General features: G+C 36.2%; 1 protein-coding gene across 1 annotated transcript in view; it reads right to left on the bottom strand.

The window, feature by feature from the left end:
- LOC136039161 (ubiquitin domain-containing protein UBFD1-like) overlaps positions 1-20,739 on the bottom strand; it is a gene marked incomplete at its 3' end in the record, with an annotated part of 31,545 nt that overhangs the window by 7,642 nt on the left and 3,164 nt on the right. Inside the window, 1 exon segment of the mRNA XM_065722667.1 lies at positions 11,983-12,150. Coding sequence (XP_065578739.1) covers positions 11,983-12,150 — 168 coding nt within the window.

Raw genomic sequence — 20,739 nt, 5'->3', positions numbered from 1 at the left:
TCCTTTGCTCCTTTCTAAGTGGTGACGTTAGAAAGTTGGCCTACGGCAACAAAAAATCAACTTTTTAACTAAGACAGATAGAATTTTTTTTTTTGACAGCAACCGATAGCTCTTGATGAGCTGATCAAAGTATACGTCATCCATTTTTTGATACAAAAATTTTTCATAAGATATACTAGTTTAAAAGTTTCAAGGGGTTGACATCTTCAGTAGTAGGGTACACACTGAAATCAAAAATAAGCCGATACCAACTGTGAGACATGTAGAGGACTTGTAAGGAAAGGTCAGCTGTTAGCTCATAATCATCTTCGGCAGTGAGGAGTTTGCAAATTTTGCTATTTGGTGTACTTATTATTGGTTTCCAGCGTATCAAACAATTCGTGGTAACGAACTGTAGTAAGGAGCGACCCGGCTCAATAGTAAACGAAACTCTAAAAAAAGGAATTTTGATACCAATAGTTACATCAAAAGAATCGCATTTTAATGCTGATTTTAAATATATAAGTTTCATCAAGTTTAGTTTTGCCCATCAAAAGTTACGAGCCTGAGAAAATTTGCGTTATTTTAGAAAATAGGGGGAAACACCCCGTAAAAGTCATAGAATCTTAACGAAAATCACACCATCAGATTCAGCGTATCAGAGAACCCTACTGTACAAGTTCCAAGCTCCTATCTACAAAAATGTGGAATTTTGCATTTTTTGCCAGAAGGCAGATCACGGATGCGTGTTTTTTTTTTTTTTTTTTTTTTTTTTTTTTCAGGGGTGATCGTATCGACCCAGTTGTCCTAGAATGTTTCAAGAGGGCTCATTCTAACGGAAATGAAAAGTTCTAGTGCCCTTTTTAAGTGACCAAAAAAATTGGAGGGCACCTAGGCCCCCTCCCACGCTAATTATTTTCCCAAAGTCAACGGATCAAAATTCTGAGATAGCCATTTTATTCAGCGTAGTCGAAAAACCTTATAACTATGTCTTTGGGGACGACTTACTCCCCCACAGTCCCCGTGGGAGGGGCAACAAGTTACAAACTTTGACCAGTGCTTACATATAGTAATGGTTATTGGGAAGTGTACAGGCGTTTTCATGAGGATTTTTTTGGTTGGGGGGAGGGGTTGAGAAGAGGGGGATATGCTGGGGGAACTTTCCATCGAGAATTTGTCACGGGAGAAGAAAATTTCCATGAAGGGAGAGCAGGATTTACTACCATTATTTAAAAAAAAAACAATTAAAAAATAAATATGAAAAAGTTTTTTCAGCTGGAAGTAAGGAACAGCATTAAAACTTAAAACAGAAACAGAAATTATTACCCATATGAGGGGCTCACCTCCTTCTAATACCTCGCTCTTTACGCTAAAGTATTTTTAGTAATTTCAACTATTTATTCTACGGCTTTTGTGATTCAGGGGTCATTCTTAATGAATTGGGACAAAATTTAAGCTTTAGTGTAAAGAGCGAGGTACTGACGAGGGGGCGAACCCCCTCATATATGTAATAAAAACATGAGAATAAAAAAGTTCTTTACGTGAGCTAATTTATAATGTTACGTAAATCTTTTACTAATAAAAAGATTCGTAAAACATTAAAAGTTCTAGTTGCCTTTTTAATTAACCAATCGGAGGGCAACTAAGCTTCCTCTCCCGCTCTTTTTTTCTCAAAATCATTCGATCAAAATTATGAGAAAGCTATTAAGCCAAAAAAAAAAAAAAAAAAAAAAAAAAAAAAAAAAAAAAAAAAAAAAAAAAAAAAAAAAAAAAAAAAAAAAAAAAATGGAAATTTCGTTTTGATTATTCCTCTGCGGAGCCAAAATCAAAACATGCATTGATTCAAAAACGTTCAGAAAGCAAATAAAAAAAAAAGTTTTTTTTTAACTGAAAGTAAGGAGCGACATTAAAACTTAAAACGAACAGAAATTACTTCGTATATGAAAGAGGCTGCTTCCTCATCAACGCCCCGCTCTTTACGCTAAAGTTTTTTACTGTTTTAAAAAGAAGAATTGAGAGAATGACCCCTGAATCAGAAAGGCCGTAGAATAAATAGTTGAAATTACTAAAAATAATTTAGCATAAAGAGCGAAGTATTTATCTCCTCCTAAATACCTCGCTCTTTATGATAAAGTATTTTTAGAACCCTCATACGCTTAATAATCTCTGTTCGTTTTAAGTTTTAATGCTTCTCCTTACTTTCAATTGAAAAAAACTTTTTCATGTTTATATTTTCATTGTTTTTTGTTTTTTTTAATAGTAATGCTAGAAAATTCTGCGCCCTTTTCATTGAATTTCTCTTCCCCCATGAAATATTCCTCCAAGGAAAGATCCTCCCATATAGCCCCCTCCCCTGAACCCCACACCCAAACCAAAAAATCCCCCTGAAAACGTTGGTACGCTTCCCAGTAACCATTACTGTATGTAAACATTGGTCAAAGTTTGTAGCTTGCAGCCCCTCCCCCAGGGACTGTGAGGGGGGGGGGGGGGTAAGTCATCCCCAAAGACATAGTTATTATGATTTTCAATTATGCGGAACAAAATGGCTATCTCAAAATTTTGACCTGTTTACTTTGGGAAAAATGAGCGTTGGAGGGGGCCTAGGTGCCCTCCAATTTTTTTGGTCACTTAAAAAGGACACTAGAACTTTTCATTTCCGTTAGAATGAGCCCTCTTGCAACACTCTAGGACCACTTGGTCGATATGATGACCCCTGGGAAAAAAAAACAACAACAAACAAACAAACAAATAAACACGCACCCGTGATTTGTCTTCTGGCCAAAAATACGAAATTCCAAAGAAGAAATTCCAAAGAAGTGGGACAAAACAAGATTTAGTGTGAAGAGCGAGGTATTAACGAGGGGACCAACCCCCTCATACATATAATCAAAAATATAAGAATATAAAAGTTTGTTACGTAAGTTAATTCTTAAGTTACGTATATTTTTTACTAATTAAAACGTTCGTTAAAAATTAAAAGTTCTAGTTGCCTTTTTAAGTAACCGAAAAATTGGAGGGCAACTAGGCCTCCTTCCCCATCCTTTATTTCTCAAAATCGTCTGATCAGAACTAAGAGAAAGCCATTTAAGCAGAAAAAGAATTAATATGCAAATTTCATTTAATAATTTATGTACGGAGAGCTAAAATCAGACATGCATTAATTCAAAAACTTTCAGAAATTAAATTAAAAAAACAAGTTTTTTGAAATGAAAGTAAGGAGCGACATTCAAACTTAAAACGAACAGAAATTATTCCGTATATGAAAGGGGCTTTTCCTCCTCGACACCCTGCTCCTTGCGCTAAAGTTTGATTCTTTCTCGCAACTCTTACTTTTTAAAACAATAAAAAACTTTAGCGTAAAGAGCGGGCTGTCGAGGAGGAAAAGACCCTTTCATATACGGAGTAATTTCTGTTCGTTTTAAGTTTTAATGTCGCTCCTTACTTTCATTTCAAAAACCTTGCTTTTTTAATTTAATCAAACAAGTCGTGGTAACGAACTGTAGTAAGGAGCGCGGCTCAATAGTAACCGAAACTCTAAAAAAAGGAATTTTTATAACAATAGTTACATCAAAAGCATGGCATTTTTATGTTGATTTTAAGCATATAAGTTTCATTAAGTTCAGACTTACCCATCAGAACTTACGAGCCTGAAAAAATTTGCTTTATCTTAGAAAATAGGGGGGACACCCCTTAAAAGTCATAGAATGTTAACGAAAATCACACCATCAAATTCAGCGTATCAGAGAACCCTACAGCCACAGTAGACGTTTCAAGCTCCTATCTGCAAAAATGTGGAATTTTACATTTTTTGCCACAAGACAGATCACGGATGCGTGTTTATTTTATTTTTTTTTTCCCAGGGGTGATCTTATCGACCCAGTAGTCCTACCATCTTGCAAGAGGGCATATTCTAACGAAAATGAAAAGCTCAAGTGCTCTTTTTAAGTGACCAAAACATTGGAGGGCCCCTAGGCCCCCTCCAACGCTCATTTCCCCCTCAAAGTCACCGGATTAATATTCTGAGATAGCCATTTTATTCAGCATAGTCGAAAAACCTAATAGCTTTGTCTTTGGGGACGACGTACTCCCCCATAGTCCCCGTGGAAAGGACTGCAAGTTACAAACTTTGACCAGCGTTTACATAGTAATGACTATTGGGAAGTGCATAGACACTTTCAGGGGGATTTTCCTGGTTGAGGGGGGGGGGGGTAATGGGTTGAGGGGAGGGGGGTATACAGGGGGAACTTTCCGGGGAGGATTTTGTCATGGGGGAAGAGAATTTTTATGAAGGGGGCGCAGGATTCTTATAGCATTTTTTTTAAAGAGCAATGAAAAATTGAATATGAAAAAGTTTCTTCAACTGAAATTAAGGAGCAGCATTAAAATCTGAAACGAACAGAAATTATTACGCACATGATAAGGTTCACCTCCTCCTAATACTTCATCCTTTACGCTTAAGTAATTTATTGATTTCAATTATTTATTCTACGGCCTTTGTGATTCAGGGGTCATTCTTAACGAACTGGGACAAAATTTAAGCTTCAGTGTAAAGAACGAGGTACTGACGAGGGGGCGAACCCCCTCATACCTATATATATTTAAATAAGTTGTTTTTGTGTGTGTATGTGTTGACTGACGTCATGTTTGTGGGTCGACTGACGTCATTATAAGGATTGAGCATTATGCCGTCATGAAGTTGTTTGTCGATTCACGTCATGTTTGTCGACTGACGAAATTACAGACCGGGACACAAATGACGACTGGGACACAGGGAATATAAATGACGAACGGGACACTCAAAGAGAAATTACAGACTGAGACACCGGGACACAAATAACGACCGGGACACAGGGACACAACTACAACGGGGACGCCAGGGGGCACAGGGGGGATATATAAATGACGACCAGGACACAGAGAATGTTCGATTAGCAATCACCATCAACAAAGCTTAAGGGCAATCATTAGAATAATAAGGTCATTTATATATCCCCTTGTGCCTCCCGGCGTCCTCGTTGTAGTTGTATATTCCCTGTGTCTCAGTCGTCATTTGTGTTCCGGTCTGTAGTGTCATCTTATAATGACGTCATATGCATATACTTATAATGACGTCATATGCGAAACCACAAACAAACATGCCTACAAACAACTTATTTATATATATATATATATATATATAGTTTCTTTTTTTGTTTTTTTAGCTTTTTTTTCTTTTTAGGTTTTTACCTTTTTTATTTTTTTAAAGTTTTTTCTTTTTTAGCTTTTTTCGCGCCATATTAGTTACGCACCATTGTAGTTGTGTCCCTGTGTCCCACCTGTGAATATAGATAGATAGATATATATATATATATATATATATATATATATATATATATATATATATATATATATATATATATATATATATATATATATATATATATATATATATATATGTTTTTAACTACATAAAATTTGCGAATATACAACATTCTTCGCTGTCCCATTGTCTGTGCATATAAATAGATTGTCAGGTTTGCCGACTCTTGAACATGCAACATATAATTGTCAATGGGGAAAACAATCCGTATTCAGATCTATACCTCATTATTCCAATGATTGCCCTTGAGCTTTGTTGATGGTGATTGATAATCAAACATTCCCTGTGTCCCGGTCGGACACAAGCCCCCCCGCGCGCGCAAGTCGTTACGCGCCATATTAGTTACGCGCCATTGTAGTTGCGTCCCTGTGTCCCACCTGTGAATATAGATAGATATATATATATATATTTTTAACTACGTAAAACTTGCGAATGTACAACATTCTTGGCTGTCCCATTGTCTGTGCATATAAATAGATTGTCAGGTTTACCGACTCTTGAACATGCAACATATAATTGTCCATGGGAAAAACAATCTGAGTTCAGATCTATACCTCATTATTCTTATGATTGCCCTTGAGCTTTGTTGATGGTGATTGCTAATCGAACATTCCCTGTGTCCCTGTCGTCATTTATATATCCCCCTGTGCCCCCCGGCGTCCCCGTTGTTGTTGTTTCCCTGTGTCCCGGTCGTCATTTGTGTCCCGGTGTCCCAGTTTGTAATTTCTCTTTGAGTGTCGCGGTCGTAATTTATATTCCCTGTGTCGCGGTGTCCCGGTCGTCATTTTTGTCTCGGTCGTCATTTGTGTTCCGGTGTCCCGGTCTGTAATTTCTCTTTGAGTGTCCTGGTTGTCATTTATATTCCCTGTGTCCCGGTCGTCATTTGTGTCCCGGTCTGTATATACATTCGTTTTTGAATTGGTCTTTTTTTAGGTTTTAGTTTTTTACCTTTTTTTAGTTTTTTTTTCTTTTTTTTTAGTTTTGTTTTTCTCCTTTATTTTTCATTTTTTTTCTGTTTTCATTCTATTTTCTTTTTTAGTTTTTTTTAGCTTTTTAGCTTTTTTAGTTTTTTATTAGTTTTTAGTTTTTTTTTCTTTTTAGTTTTTTTGTAGTTTTTACCTTTTTTTTAGTTTTTAATTTTTTTTACTTATGTCCTGGTCATCATTTATACTCCCTGTGTCCCGGTCGTCATTTGTGTCCCGGTGCTTTGTTGATGGTGATTGCTAATCGAACATTCCTTGTGTCCCGGTCGTCATTTATATTCCCTTTGTGCCGGTGTCCCGGTCGTCATTTGTGTCCCGATGTCCCGGTCTGTAATTTCGTCAGTCGAAAACATGACGTCAGCCGACACAGAAACATGACGTCACCTGATCCACAGACAGACAGACAGACAACTTATTTTTATATAGATACTAGCTGTTGGGGTGGCGCTTCGCGCCACCCCAACACCTAGTTGGTGGGGCGCTTCGCGCCCCCCAAGCCCCCCCGCGCGCGTAAGTCGTTACGCGCCATATTAGTTACGCGCCATTGTAGTTGTGTCCCTGTGTCCCATCTGTGAATAGAGATAGATATAAATATATGTTTTTAACTACGTAAAACATGCGAATATACAACATTCTTCGCTGTCCCATTGTCTGTGCATATAAATAGATTGTCAGGTTTACTGACTCTTGAACATGCAACATATAATTGTCCATGGGAAAAACAATCCGTATTCAGATCTATACCTCATTATTCTAATGATGTGTCCCTGTGTCCTGGTCGTCATTTATATTCCCTGTGTCCCGGTCGTCATTTGTGTCCCGGTGTCCCAGTTTGTAATTTCTCTTTGAGTGTCCCGGTCGTCATTTATATTCCCTGTGTCCCGGTCGTCATTTGTGTCCCGGTGTCCCGGTTTGTAATTTCTATTCGAACAATCCCTGTGTCCCGGTCGTCATTTATATATCCTGCCTGTGCCCCCGGCGTCCCCGTTGTAGTTGTGTACCTGTGTCCCGGTCGTGATTTGTGTCTGGGTGTCCCAGTGTGTAATTTCTCTTTGAGGTTCCCGGTCGTCACTTATATTCCCTCTGTCTCGGTCGTCATTTGTGTCCCGGTCTGTAATTTCTCTTTGAGTGTTTTTTCTTTTTAGTTTTTTTTTAGTTTTTTACCTTTTTTCTTTTTTCAGTTTTCTTTTTCTTCTTTATTTTTCAGCGTCACTATGAAGTACATATCGACGAACCTTTGTTTTTTTAACTTAAATCTGGTAGGCATTGATGACCTTATCCAAGTCAAAATCCCAAACCCAATAGGTTCTTCAGTCATTTTACAATTAAACATTTTTCCGTGAACAAATGTCTTAAATACCATTAATGACGTCACCGTCAAAGCAAAAATGACGACAACTAATTTCATGACGTCAGCCGACACAGAAACATGACGTCACCTGATCCACAGATCCACAGACAGACAACTTATTTTTATATATATAGAAGATATATATATATATATATATATATATATATATATATATATATATATATATATATATATATATATATATATATGCATAAAAAAAGATGAGTTAAAACTTAGTTAAAAAGTCAAAAAGAAAAAAAATATGTAGATAGCAATAAAATTAATGACTAGTTTTTCTGGCTATTATACGACACAACAGAAAATTACGACAATAATCTTCAAAATAACCAGGGACGAAAAGCGTCTTGCCCCATTTCTGGGCCGATCCTACTAATATAAATTTTAAGCGGATTGTAAACAACTTGACCTGTTTTGGGCCTCTATTTTTGGAAGCTTGTTCCCTAAAATTAAAATTATATCTGTTCATCAGCGCTCCTTAGCCCAGAGACTTACAGTTTTAGGATTAAACCCGAAGAAACAAGTTTATTGCTGTTTTTCCGCCATTTGTTGGACCCCTTTTAAAGTTGAAGCAATATTTCACCCCTCTACATTTGGGTTCTTATAACTCACAAATTGAATGATACAAATTTCGAACCGATCAGAGAGAAGTTTATCGTCGCACCTGTTTGTTTTTTATGGGGGAGGGGAGGGACTAAAAAAATTATTTTGTGCATTGGGCTCTTCTTGACCCTAAGACTTGCGGCTAGAAGTTTCAAACTTATCAGGAACAAACAGTTTTTTGCTCATTTCTGGACCCCTAATACCCCTCTCCTCCCTAGCAATAGCAATCCTTTTCTGAGCAAATTTAACACCCAAGATCAGACGTACCCGTCTTTTTTATACTACGAAACCAATCTGTAAAAAGTTGACACATACAGCTCCTAAAAATTGGCATAAATTAATTCCCTTACCCCAGGGACCATAGAGAGAGGAGGAGGGGCATGCCGGTCCAGGAGTCATATTTGTTTGATTTTTCGACAATTCTGAAAAACATAACTATCTCAAAACTTTAATCCAATATCATGGGTGGGGGTAACAGGGGACCAGGTCACGTTCTTCAGTTCTGGCGACAAAATTCCTCACATCACCGCACTTGCCAAAAAGTACAAAAAGTTAGGGTCTATTCCCGCGACTAGTGCGACCGCAGAAAGACTATTTTTCGATGATGGTAGTCCTGATAGTGATTATGATAGAGACGTAGAAGAGAGACGGCCTCAGTCCACACAGAGTGAATAAGGTGGTTTTCATTCACAATAACTATAATCACATCCCGCAGTTCTAATATACTTCTGAAGTTTGCCTGAAGGTTTTTTATTTTGAACTAGTCCTTTCAATTTCCAATCGAATAAGCCTTTCTCGAAGTTTGTACGAGAACAAATAGTCATTTCAAAATTTCTATTAGATACATTTTGGGAAAATACAAGGTGTGGGTGTCATTCTGAATCTCAAAAAGGGAACTAAATCTTCTTATTACCAATCCAATAGGTCCCCTCCACAGTTTATACGATAACCCTTTCTATATAAACATTATTTACCCCCAGGGCATAACTTACAACCCTTGGCCTGAGGGCTGTAGAAGGGTTGTCATCCTCAGATACATAATTTCCAGACCTTTCAACTACGTTGAAAAAATGGCTATCTCAGAATTTTGACTGTACGTGCCTGGATTAAAAGGCTGGTCGTAAAAACTTTGGAATAGGCTCATTTGATTAAAATTAGATGTTCTATTGACCCTTTTTTGTTAAAGTGATCGAAGGGCAGCCATCCCCCCATGTCGTATTTTACACAAATTTTGAAACACCCATTTATTCAAAAATAGTCCAAAGATCATATGATAAGGCCTCAGTAAGGGTTGTAAGTTTTGCACCACGGGCATATAAAATTTTTATGAAAGGGGTGGTGGTCGTTTAAACTTTAGAAGAGGCTCATTTGATTGGAAATGTATAGTTCTAGTTCCCTTTTAATAGTAAAACGTTATGGAGAGCAACTAGCCACTCCCTCCCTAGTATCCTCTTTTCCTGAAACGCAATCAATTAAAATTGTGAGATAGCTGTTTTGTTACTAATAGTAAATAAATCATAGAACAATATCTTTAGGGTGGACACAATTACCCAAAGCCCATGGGCACGGTTTTTAAGTTATGCCCCGGGGCATATAAGGTTTTTATGGAACGGTTAGTCGTAAAGCTATGGATCAGATGGAGCTCATTTGATTGGAAGTCAGAATTTTTAGTGTTTTTTTTTTTATAATTAAACATGAATGGAGGGCAATCAGCCCTCCTACCCCACCCGAGGCTAGCATTCCTCAAACAAATCTAATCGAAATTTTAAGAGATCTATTTTGCTCAGCCTTGTTGAAGGTCCTGTAATTACGTCTTTGGAAATGTCAACCTTCCCACAGTCATCATGACAAGAGCTGTAAGCTAGGCAATTCGTTCATTGTTTACAAAGAGTATATGTCTAAACATTCATCTAAATTTGAAATGTTTAAATTAATAAGCAGTGTATGCTGTAATAGTAACGAAAATTTTTACACATCAGCAATATATAGCACGGAAACATCTAATTCAGTTTCTAGTCTACAATAGCACGGTCTAAAGAAGAAGCTTAAGAATATTTTGCAAGAAAACAGGAATGAACTAAAAACTAGGACACTGTCAATCAAACCCAGAAAGAAGAGGGACAAATGATCTGAAATTCAGGATACACGCCTCGATTTTCTATAGTTGATTGATAATTTCAATACCAACACATAGTGATTTTGCATCAGCTTACATTTCAACAAGGCTCCTTGCAGACTTTTATCTGAATATTAAGAAAAGTAAATACAGGAATACTTATTAAGTTCCTTCAAGATTCATCCAAACACAGTCTATGCACTCAAACAAACAGCCCGCTTTGAACTTAACAAGCAAAAATTTCTGTCAATGAAGTAAATTATAGCCTAAAATGAGCATCGCCAGAATGAATAACGAAACCGTACTTAAAACGACCAAAACCTATCATGATGGCTGTAAACCCCCTTAAGGGCTAAATATCATTTATGCTTTAGTAAAATGGCACATATTGCTTCACAAAGACTATTAAGAGCACGGCCGGATTTCAAGCTTTGACGATTCTTGGCCTGAGGGTTTTTGCCGCTCTATGTTCATAATATAGGAGGGAGGGTCAATTTTTCTCGAAAAAATTATCTATACGGAGACAATACCGCAAAATAACATCACTTTTCATAATAGATCAAAAATCAAATATTTGCACGCTGGGGATATTAAGTAAATAAAAGAAACCTACAAGGTATAGGGTTTCATCCGTTGGTAGATGGCAACACATAAATACATGCACGCATTATACATTATTTTATAAGTAGGATTATTTATCTTCAAAGCCAATTGATAAAAGCATTCCTCCTTGCTTGTTTTCGTACGGAGGTGTCTATGATGGCATTGCACGGCGTCTCTTGAGCCGGCCTTCCCTCGATAGTGAGCAGGGATAATGATGTCAATCTGTCGTGGCTGATTAAAGATGAGAGTAGTAGATTTGTTTCTGAAAGAAACAAATCTAAAACTGATTTGTTTCTGTGGATGCTTGAAATAAATGCTATATCATTTTTATACAAAATTTTTGAAGACGCTAAATTTCAGCTGGGTTTGGGGAAGGGACTGGGACATGTGAAGGTCCTATTGCAAATTACGCCCTTGTATGTATGGTGTGGCGTCGGTAAGATTTCATTCCTACAAACTGGAAATCCTACTATTGAATAGACTCCCTTAATATTTCCTGATAGTTTTATATTAATATTCTTTGCCGTTCTTGAGATGTTTATCATACACCCTTTGGACAATTAGAGAAAGTAGTAGAAGAAGTGCAGAGAAGGTCTTTTCTTAAGACCATTCTTAAGAAAATGTCAATGTTTGGATAAATCCTGGCCTGATTATGAAACAGAATGGTTCTACAGACCAATAATAGGAGGGACAATTCTCCAATGTATGTTTGTTATATCCAGGTGAAAAAATCAATTTGAACTCTGATTTTTTCTTTTTTTTTTAGAGTTAAACTACCTTCTATTACCTAAACTATCATCAGCACAACAAAATACTTTTGTAATTTTGGACCAGAGACTTACCAAAACCCAACTGATATTCCCCTCTCCTGCCAAAAAGATAAAATTCTTGGGAAATACAAAGCATATATCAGATTCAAAAAGCACAAAGCACAATGACAAAAAAAAAAACAAAAAAAAAAAAAACATACCAATAAGTTTTTCAAGGCAACTTTTCAATTCTAATATTTTCTTCTCTGACTCGAATTCAATGGGATGTCTAACTTTGTTATGAATAGCAACAAATGATAACTTCTGACTTTCTTTTCCACCATGTGGAATGCTCTCTGGTACGTCTACAGCTTCTTTTACATCCATTCCTAAAAAAAGAAAAAAATACAAATAATGACACTGTATATTCGGGAGGTTCAATATAAAAGAGAAGTACTTTTCTACTTCCAAACATCCCTTTTATCTTTACTCTTCACTCGGATTTGGACAAAAGCAAAAGTACCATCAGTGTGGCACACACTGCCACACTGCATCAGTGTGGCACACAAAACGTAGCACATTCATCAGAATATTCAAATAAGGAGACGCTACCAAGCTGGGAAACTGCCGGTATATAGGTTTACTGTCAATACCTATGATGATACTGTCAAAATATGCTAACGACCTACAGAGGATCCAAACACAACTTGATCACCACCTCCAAGACGAACAGTATGGCTTCCAGGAAAATCGCTGATGTGCGGACTTTATATTCACGCCTTGACTTCTTACTGGGGAAAGCACAGAATGGCGTTCAAAGATTTATATGATCTTTGTGGACTTCGAGAAGACCTTCGACTCCGTGCATCGTGAAAGCCTATGGAAGATTCTCTTCCATTATGGAATCCATGAAAAAAAAAAACCAGTGACGATTATTACCACCACGTATGACAATAGCGAATGTTGCATCAAGACACCAGAAGGCCAAATCCGTTTCTTCCGGATTTTGTCAGGAGTAAAACAGGGGTTTGTTCTATCACCATTACTTTTTGTGATAATGGTTGATAACATCCAGTGGAACACAGAGACAAGAGACATTGGATTTAGCCCTGAAGTCCAGGTTAATTATACTGCCTTCGCAGAAGACTTAGCAGTGCTTGAGTCAAGCAAAAAGCGGCTTCAAGAATTACTTGACAAGGTCACATAAAGACAAACCATCTTGACCAAGGTATGAAAGCTGAGAATACTAAAAGCATGGTGACTCTCCTCTGTCCATTAAATTTGGCGACCCAGATGATGAACAAGTTGTTCAATTCAAATATCTAGGAAGCATCAGAAAGGACACTGACTCGACATTGAAAGGAGAACTCACCAGAATAGGACAGGCAAATCACGTCTTCAACAAATTACGTCAAGCATGGAGATCTCAGATATTGTCTCTCTGCCTGAAACAGGGGTTTGTTCTATCACCATTACGCCTTTTCAAGAGCAATGTTATGCCAATATTTCTCTACTTATAGTATAGTAAATGCTGGTTTTGCCCCACCTATCTCATTCAATTTACATCATTTTCGGTTCATTTCAACATCAGATTAAATAAAAAAACTAATTTTTTTAGCTGAAAGTAAGGAGCGACATTAAAACTTAAAACCAACAGAAATTACTCCGTGTATGAAATGGGTTGTCCCCTCCGCAATCCCTCGCTCTTTACGCTAAAGCTTTTAATTGTTTTAAAAAGTAGAATTGTGGCAAAGAGTCAAACTTTAGCGTAAAGAGCGAGGAATTGCGGAGGGGACAACCCATTTCATATTCAAAGTAATTTCTGTTCGTTTTAAGTTTTAATGTCGCTCCTCACTTTCAGCTAAAAAAAATAGTTTTTTTTATTTAGTTTCTGAACGTTTTTGAATTAATGCATTTTTGGTTTTGGCTCTCCGCACATAAATTATTAAAATGAAATTTGTATATTAATTCTTTTTTTGGCTAAATGGCTTTCTCTTAGTTTTGATCAGACGATTTTGAGAAGTAAGGGGTGGAGAAGGAGGCCTAGTTGCCCTCCAGTTTTTTGGTTACTTAAAAAGGCAACTAGAACTTTAAATTTTTAACGAACGTTTTTATTAGTAAAAAATATACGTAACTTAGGAATTAACTTACGTAACAAACTTTCATAATCTTATATTTTTATTATGTATATGAGGGGGTTTGTACCCTCGTTAATACCTCGCTCTTTACGCTAAATCGTAAGTTTTGTCCCAATTCTTTACGAATGACCCCTGAATCAGAAAGGCCGTAGAATAAATAGTTGAAATTACTAAAAATACTTTAGCATAAAGAGCGAGTTATTTATCTCCTCCTAAATACCTCGCTCTTTATGCTAAAGTATTTTTAGAACCCCTCATATGCGTAATAATCTCTGTTCGTTTTAAGTTTCAATGCTACTCCTTCCTTTCATTTGAAAAAACGTTGTCATGTTTATTTGTCATTGTTTTCTTATAGTAATACTAGAAAATCCTGCGCCCTTTTCATTGAATTTTTCTTCCCCCATGACAGATTCCTCCAAGGAAAGATCCTCCAACATAGCCCCCTCCCCTCAGCCCCACTCTCAAACAAAATAAAATCCCCCTGAAAACGTCTGTACACTTCCCAATAACCATTACTATATGTAAACACTGGTCAAAGTTTGTAACTTGCAGCCCCTCCCGCAGGGATTGTGGGGGAGTAAGTCATCCCCAAAGACATAGTTATAATGGTTTTCGACTATGTTGAACAAAATGGCTATCTCAAAATTTTGATCCGTTGAATTTGGGAAAAAATGAGCGTGGGAGGGGGCCTAGATGCCCTCCAATTTTTTGATCACTTAAAAAGGGAACTAAAACTTTTCATTTCCGTTAGAATGAGCCCTCTTGCGACATTCTAGGACCACTTGGTCGATACGATGACCCCTGGAAAAAAAAAAAAACAAATAAACACGCACCCATGATTTGTCTTCTGGCAAAAAATACAAAATTCCACATTTTTGTATATAGGAGCTTGAAACTTCAACAGTAGAGTTCTCTTATACGCTGAATCTGATGGTGACCTCGCTCTTTATGAGTTCTCTTATACGCTGAATCTGATGGTGACCTCGCTCTTTATGCTAAAGTATTTTTAGAACCCCTCATATGCGTAATAATCTCTGTTCGTTTTAAGTTTCAATGCTACTTCTTCCTTTCATTTGAGAAAACGTTTTCATGTTTATTTTTCATTGTTTTCTTATAGTAATGCTAGAGAATCCCGCGCCCTTTTCATTGAATTTTTCTTCCCCCATGACAGATTCCTCCAAGGAAAGATCCTCCAACATAGCCCCCTCTCCTCAGCCCCACCCCCAAACAAAATAAAATCCCCCTGAAAACGTCTGTACACTTCCCAATAACCATTACTATATGTAAACACTGGTCAAAGTTTGTAACTTGCAGCCCCTCCCCCAGGGATTGTGGGGGAGTAAGTCATCCCCAAAGACATAGTTATTATGGTTTTCGACTATGCTGAACAAAATGGCTATCTCAAAATTTTGATCCGTTGACTTTGGGAAAAAAATGAGCGTGGGAGGGGGCCTAGATGCCCTCCAATTTTTTTGGTCACTTAAAAAGGACACTAGAACTTTTCATTTCCGTTAGAATGAGCCCTCTCGCGACATTCTAGGACCACTTGGTCGATACGATGACCCCTGGGAAAAAAACAAAACAAAAAAAAACGAACAAACAAATAAACACGCACCCGTGATTTGTCTTCTGGCAAAAAATACAAAATTCCACATTTTTGTAGATAGGAGCTTGAAACTTCTACAGTAGGGTTCTCTGATACGCTGAATCTGATGGTGTCATTTTCGTTAAGATCCTACGACTTTTAGGGGTGTTTCCCCCTATTTTCCTAAATAAGGCGAATTTTCTTAGGCTCGTAACTTTTGATGGGTAAGACTAAACTTGATGAAACTTATATATTTAAAATCAGCATTAAAATGCGATTCTTTTGATGTAGCTATTGATATCAAAATTCCACTTTTTAGAGTTTTGATTACTATTGAGCCGGGTCGCTCCTTACCACAGTTCGTTACCACGAACTGTTTGATATTGCACATTTTGAACATTTTACATCCTTATATTCAACATGAAAACAGGTCCTTGGAAATCTAAGTTGGTCTAATTTTTGTAATTTTTAACAAGGTGAACACGGATTCTAGGCTACACCTAGATCACCCCATCAATTTACCCCATTTTCAATTAAATTCAAGCCACTTTAAATAATAATTTCCAACATTTTTACAATTTTCCATCCTGAGCTTTAAGATCAAAACAGGTTTTGTGAAATAAGAATTTGGTGAATTTGTGAAATTGGAGTTTAATTTTATTCAATTTTTCCTATACTACTGGCAAAATGTAATAATTTAATATTTAGTGGATAGTTCGATATTCATAATTAGATAATTGTTATTATCTTTTTCTTTTCTTTCTATAACCTTTGAAATCATACTTTTATCTAGTTTTTTAAATGTCTTTTCAAGATCAGCTGCTTCAGAATCAAAACGCTTAGGTGCAAATAGATCACCCACTTCACCTTTAAAATCAATAACGATAACGATTTTCTTTCCATATTTAGTTTTAACACATTTCATTGCTTTAATCGTGTATTCCATTCCAATACCTAAATCTTCTTGCCTAATAGTTCGATTATATTTATTTTCCCTTTTCATTTAGCTCAAACTTTCTCCATTTATTAGTAAATAGTTTTATTGAACACATTTTCTGAGTAAGAAATAGTTTTTATTCTTTTAATAGCCTTTGGCTTTCTTCAAAGATATCTTTCACCAGTGAAAGATTTCCTGGAGGAAATCCAAACACACGTCAGAAACGATTTGAGTAATGACGCGTTATTTGGTTATATGGTGTATATAGCCTTAGCATTCTAGGAAAAGATGGTTTGTATTCTTTAAGTTTTGGAGAAAATAGCGGGAAAAGTAAGAAGGGGTTTTATTTAAGTGTTAATCTTTACATATTTCATGCAATATTTATAACCATTTAATATCACTTGTTTCATATATTTTTCACAAGAAAAAAAAACTATAATGTTTGCGTAGTTCATTTTCTCGTTTTATTATTCTTTATTCGTCGATCCACCAAATTCATACATAGCAAGCAATTCTAAATAGAATGAATAAGCAGTTTTTTTACTCAGCCTTTTTTTCTGCTATTATTAGATATTTTTCAAGCATTTCAATCTGAACTGTCCCAAGACTCAAAAAAGCAAAGGATAACATAGCCAAAGCGGATAAACGTGAAGCACTAAATATAAATTTAGATACTAAGAAAGCAGTACTAACATTTCCATAATATTTAAAACTTCTACAATAAACAAATAATCTCTTTTCTAATTATTTTTCCATTTATGTTTGAAATTAAACTTTAAATAATATTCCTTGGGCCCATTCCACTAAATCTTCTTTTTATATAATCATCACACAAAAATCCCCAAAATCCCCATCGTTATAATTTTGGACTTGAGTATAATGATATGTAATTTGCTTATTTTAAGTCTTTGGGTAGTAGACAATTTCATTTCCAGGTTGGATTCCAAAGGAATAATAAAATTCAACAAATGAGTACTTGAGATCATTAAAATAACAAATCCAATGAGTCCCAGGCGATCCCAAGCAGTCATAATGGATAACAGCGTATTTTTTCTTTATTTCACTTAGAAAGATATCTCGAGAAAAACACTTCGAAAATAAGGAATATGACATTAGCGGTATCATTTGATTTTTTATTCTTTCTGGCGTTCCCCGTTTTTTGGAGGCAAGCGTTATTTGAAAGGTGAAACCTCAGCTTCAACAATTTTTCTGGGTCATCCCTGCTGTTTAGGTACTTCAACAGCTTCTACCCGTATTTTCTTGGGTTTACTATGTTTTTTAGTATGTTCAACAACCCCTTCCGATCTAGACCCAACAATTTTGTTTGTACCGGGTAATTTTAAATCTCGACCTTTCGGTAAAGCCCCTGTAGTGTTGAACCTTCACTTTAGCATTTGAAGAATCAGTAATTATATCAACAATGTTCTTTCCAGTATGTGTACCTAATGCAGCAGCACGACTTGTAAAAGCAGCTTTACCTATTGCATTTTTAGTGGTATTGAAAATGGAAGTAAGCCGCCATTTTGAATTAGCTGATGATACAATATAATTGATTTGACACCTTTATTTTTTATTTTTCCTTGCTCAATTTGTTCAATTTTTTCTTTTAAGCAATAGTTTAACAGGTTCTTTACCAACAACAATATTTTCCATTCGAAATTGGCAATTTCCTTTTTTCTTAAAACATCTGTTTATTTTTACTTTTTGAATAGGAGACAAATGAATTGTGTATTCAACAGTCAGCTTTTTTTTTTTTTGATTTCAAAGTTATCGAGAAGAGATGAGAATGGTAATCCTGGATGATTTTAAAGTAGTTGTTCGTCCAATAAATCAATATCCCATCCTTTATTTTCATTTTATATTTTTCAATCTTTGTCACTTGTCTTTTATGAAGTAATAGTTTAACAGGTTCTCGTTGATTCACTTTTGTATGCGTTACTCGGACTTTTACCTTTCGTTTTGGATGGGAAAATGTTTTAATTTTTTGTTTTTGAAATTCTGATCAATAGAATATATACTCTTCCATTTATTAGAGAGTTATTTTTAAAGATAAAATTTCAAGGTAAAGGTTTTTGTAATACTCTGTCAATAAACTTTATAGGCTTGATTTTTACTTCAATCTTCTTTTCATTCTGTTTTAAAATACCTCATCGGGATCTTTTCTCCCAGATCTGCAGACTACAAGTAGAGCACCTCCTCCTACACAAGAGGAACAGTCAATTACATATGAGCAAGATTTGCCAAAGACTGATGGAGTTGCGGGTAACTTGCCTTGCCAGCTTCAAATTTATCCAGGTCCTTGCTTGATCAACCAGAAGATGATTTGGTAGTGGAGCTTGATCTTTGGTAGTGGTAGCTCCACTACCAAAGAGAGAAGCTGAAAATCGGAAGGGAGGCAGAAAACCTGATCAGCCAAAGGTACTTACATCTCTACTAGTGAAAGAAATTATTCATGCTGAAAGAAGACAGAAAAAGAAACAAAGGAGTCGAAATTGAAAGAGAAAAGACATTTTTCAAGAAGTCAAAATACCAGCCAAAAGAAAGGCAAAACCAAAAAAAATACTTAACCTCAGTGACAAAAGTTAAAAGTGGCAGGATGCTGTTTGTGATGATTACTTGGAAGACTCTTGGTTTGGAAGAGCTAAGGGTTGCTATGGGGGAAAACAAAACAGATGTGATAAAACCTCTTGATTTCATTTTGGTAGAGTACAAAGCCAAGAAGGGTTCAAAGTCATATACTGGTGAGGTTCTAAAAGAACTAGGTGATATCTACTTTGTCAACTTCCTGAAAAGGCAACTCCCATCTTGGAAGTTTGTGTTCCCCAGTGAAAGAGATGAGGCCTTTAGGGGTGCTGAAGAGGTCAAGTTGTGTCTTCCAGTTCCTAGGCTCTGTGGTTGGACTGAACGCGTTCCAAAGATGAATATTTTTGAGATATATGTGATGGAGCAAGAGAAACTGGCAAAACTATGTTGCTGTAGTGAATACCTTTGTGACTTAAAACTGAGAAGGTTTACATGTTTTGTATTTTTCTTAATATCTGAAAACAAATTTGTATTTACAACTGTGTCCCAGAGTACCATGCAACTGTCTCATATTACCAAGCTCATGGGTACTATGGGACAAAATAAAATAGCAAATGAATATGCTACTCAGATCTGGTAGATTCAGTAAAATTGAGTCACAAATGCCTGAGATATACATCTTGAAACTGAACATTTCCATCCCATGGTTCCAAGTTCTCCCCTAATTATTTAATTTAGAACACTTTATTAGAATTATTTGTTTTAACAATTTATTAAATTTTTTATTTGAGGTGTTTTATTTAGAATACTTAAAAATATTTGTAGGCAACTTCACACTATTTGTTGCAATAAGTGCAGAACCATAATACTTTTCAAACTGGGATTGGTTTATTGCATCACTTTTTTTCTACTTGTATATGAAAATGCAGTCTGTCAAGATCCAGAGTTGTCTTAATGGGTGAAGAAAAGACTTGCCAATTTTACATGTAGAATTACAAGCTTTTGTGAGCACTAATGCTGAAAGGAACTCAATGACTACAACTGACAATAGATTTTATTACCATTAGAACTACTATCAGCTGTAGGAAACCATTAAATGTTAAAAACGTTCATGCTGCTATTGTAAACCCCACCCACCACAAGGTATGACTACTGTAGTGTGTCAATGTTTTGGCAACTATAGTTGGCTTAAGTGTTTAAAGAAGAGCCAGAAAAACACTAGCCCATCAAGATTCCTTTACTAAAAAAAACTGATTAAAAATGCTCAAACAGCCAATATTTAAGTACCAAAAAGGATTTGATGACATAATTCATCAAATTATGTCATCTCTCCCTTCTACCCCCCCCCCAGATGGTCGAATTGGCGAAAACGACTTTTTCAAGTCAAATTGTGCATGTCCCTGACATGCCTGCCAATTTTCATTATCCTAGGATGTCTAGAAGCACTGAACCCACCAAAGCACTGGACCCCCCTAACTCTCCCAAAGAGACTGGATCCTGTCTGGTTACATCAATCATGTATCTATGACATTTGCTTATTCTACCTATCAAGTTTCATTCAATCACTCTAATCGTTTTCCAAGATTTCTGGTTTCCCTCTCCAACTCCCCCCAATTTAATTATATCTGGTTGGTATTTAACATAAGAGCTCTGAGACATGAGTTCCTTCTAATTATGAAGTTTTATTAAGATCCAGTCACCAGTTCTTAAGTTAAAAATGCCTCAGTTTTTCTATTTTTTCCAAATTAGCACACACACCCCCAACTACCCCAAAGAGAGCAGATTCAGTACAGTT

The sequence above is a fragment of the Artemia franciscana genome, chromosome 19, assembly GCF_032884065.1.
Source record: "Artemia franciscana chromosome 19, ASM3288406v1, whole genome shotgun sequence".
NCBI classification, from domain to species: domain Eukaryota; kingdom Metazoa; phylum Arthropoda; class Branchiopoda; order Anostraca; family Artemiidae; genus Artemia; species Artemia franciscana.
Note: the sequence above shows the minus strand (reverse complement) of the source record. Positions and strands in the feature narration are given on the sequence as shown.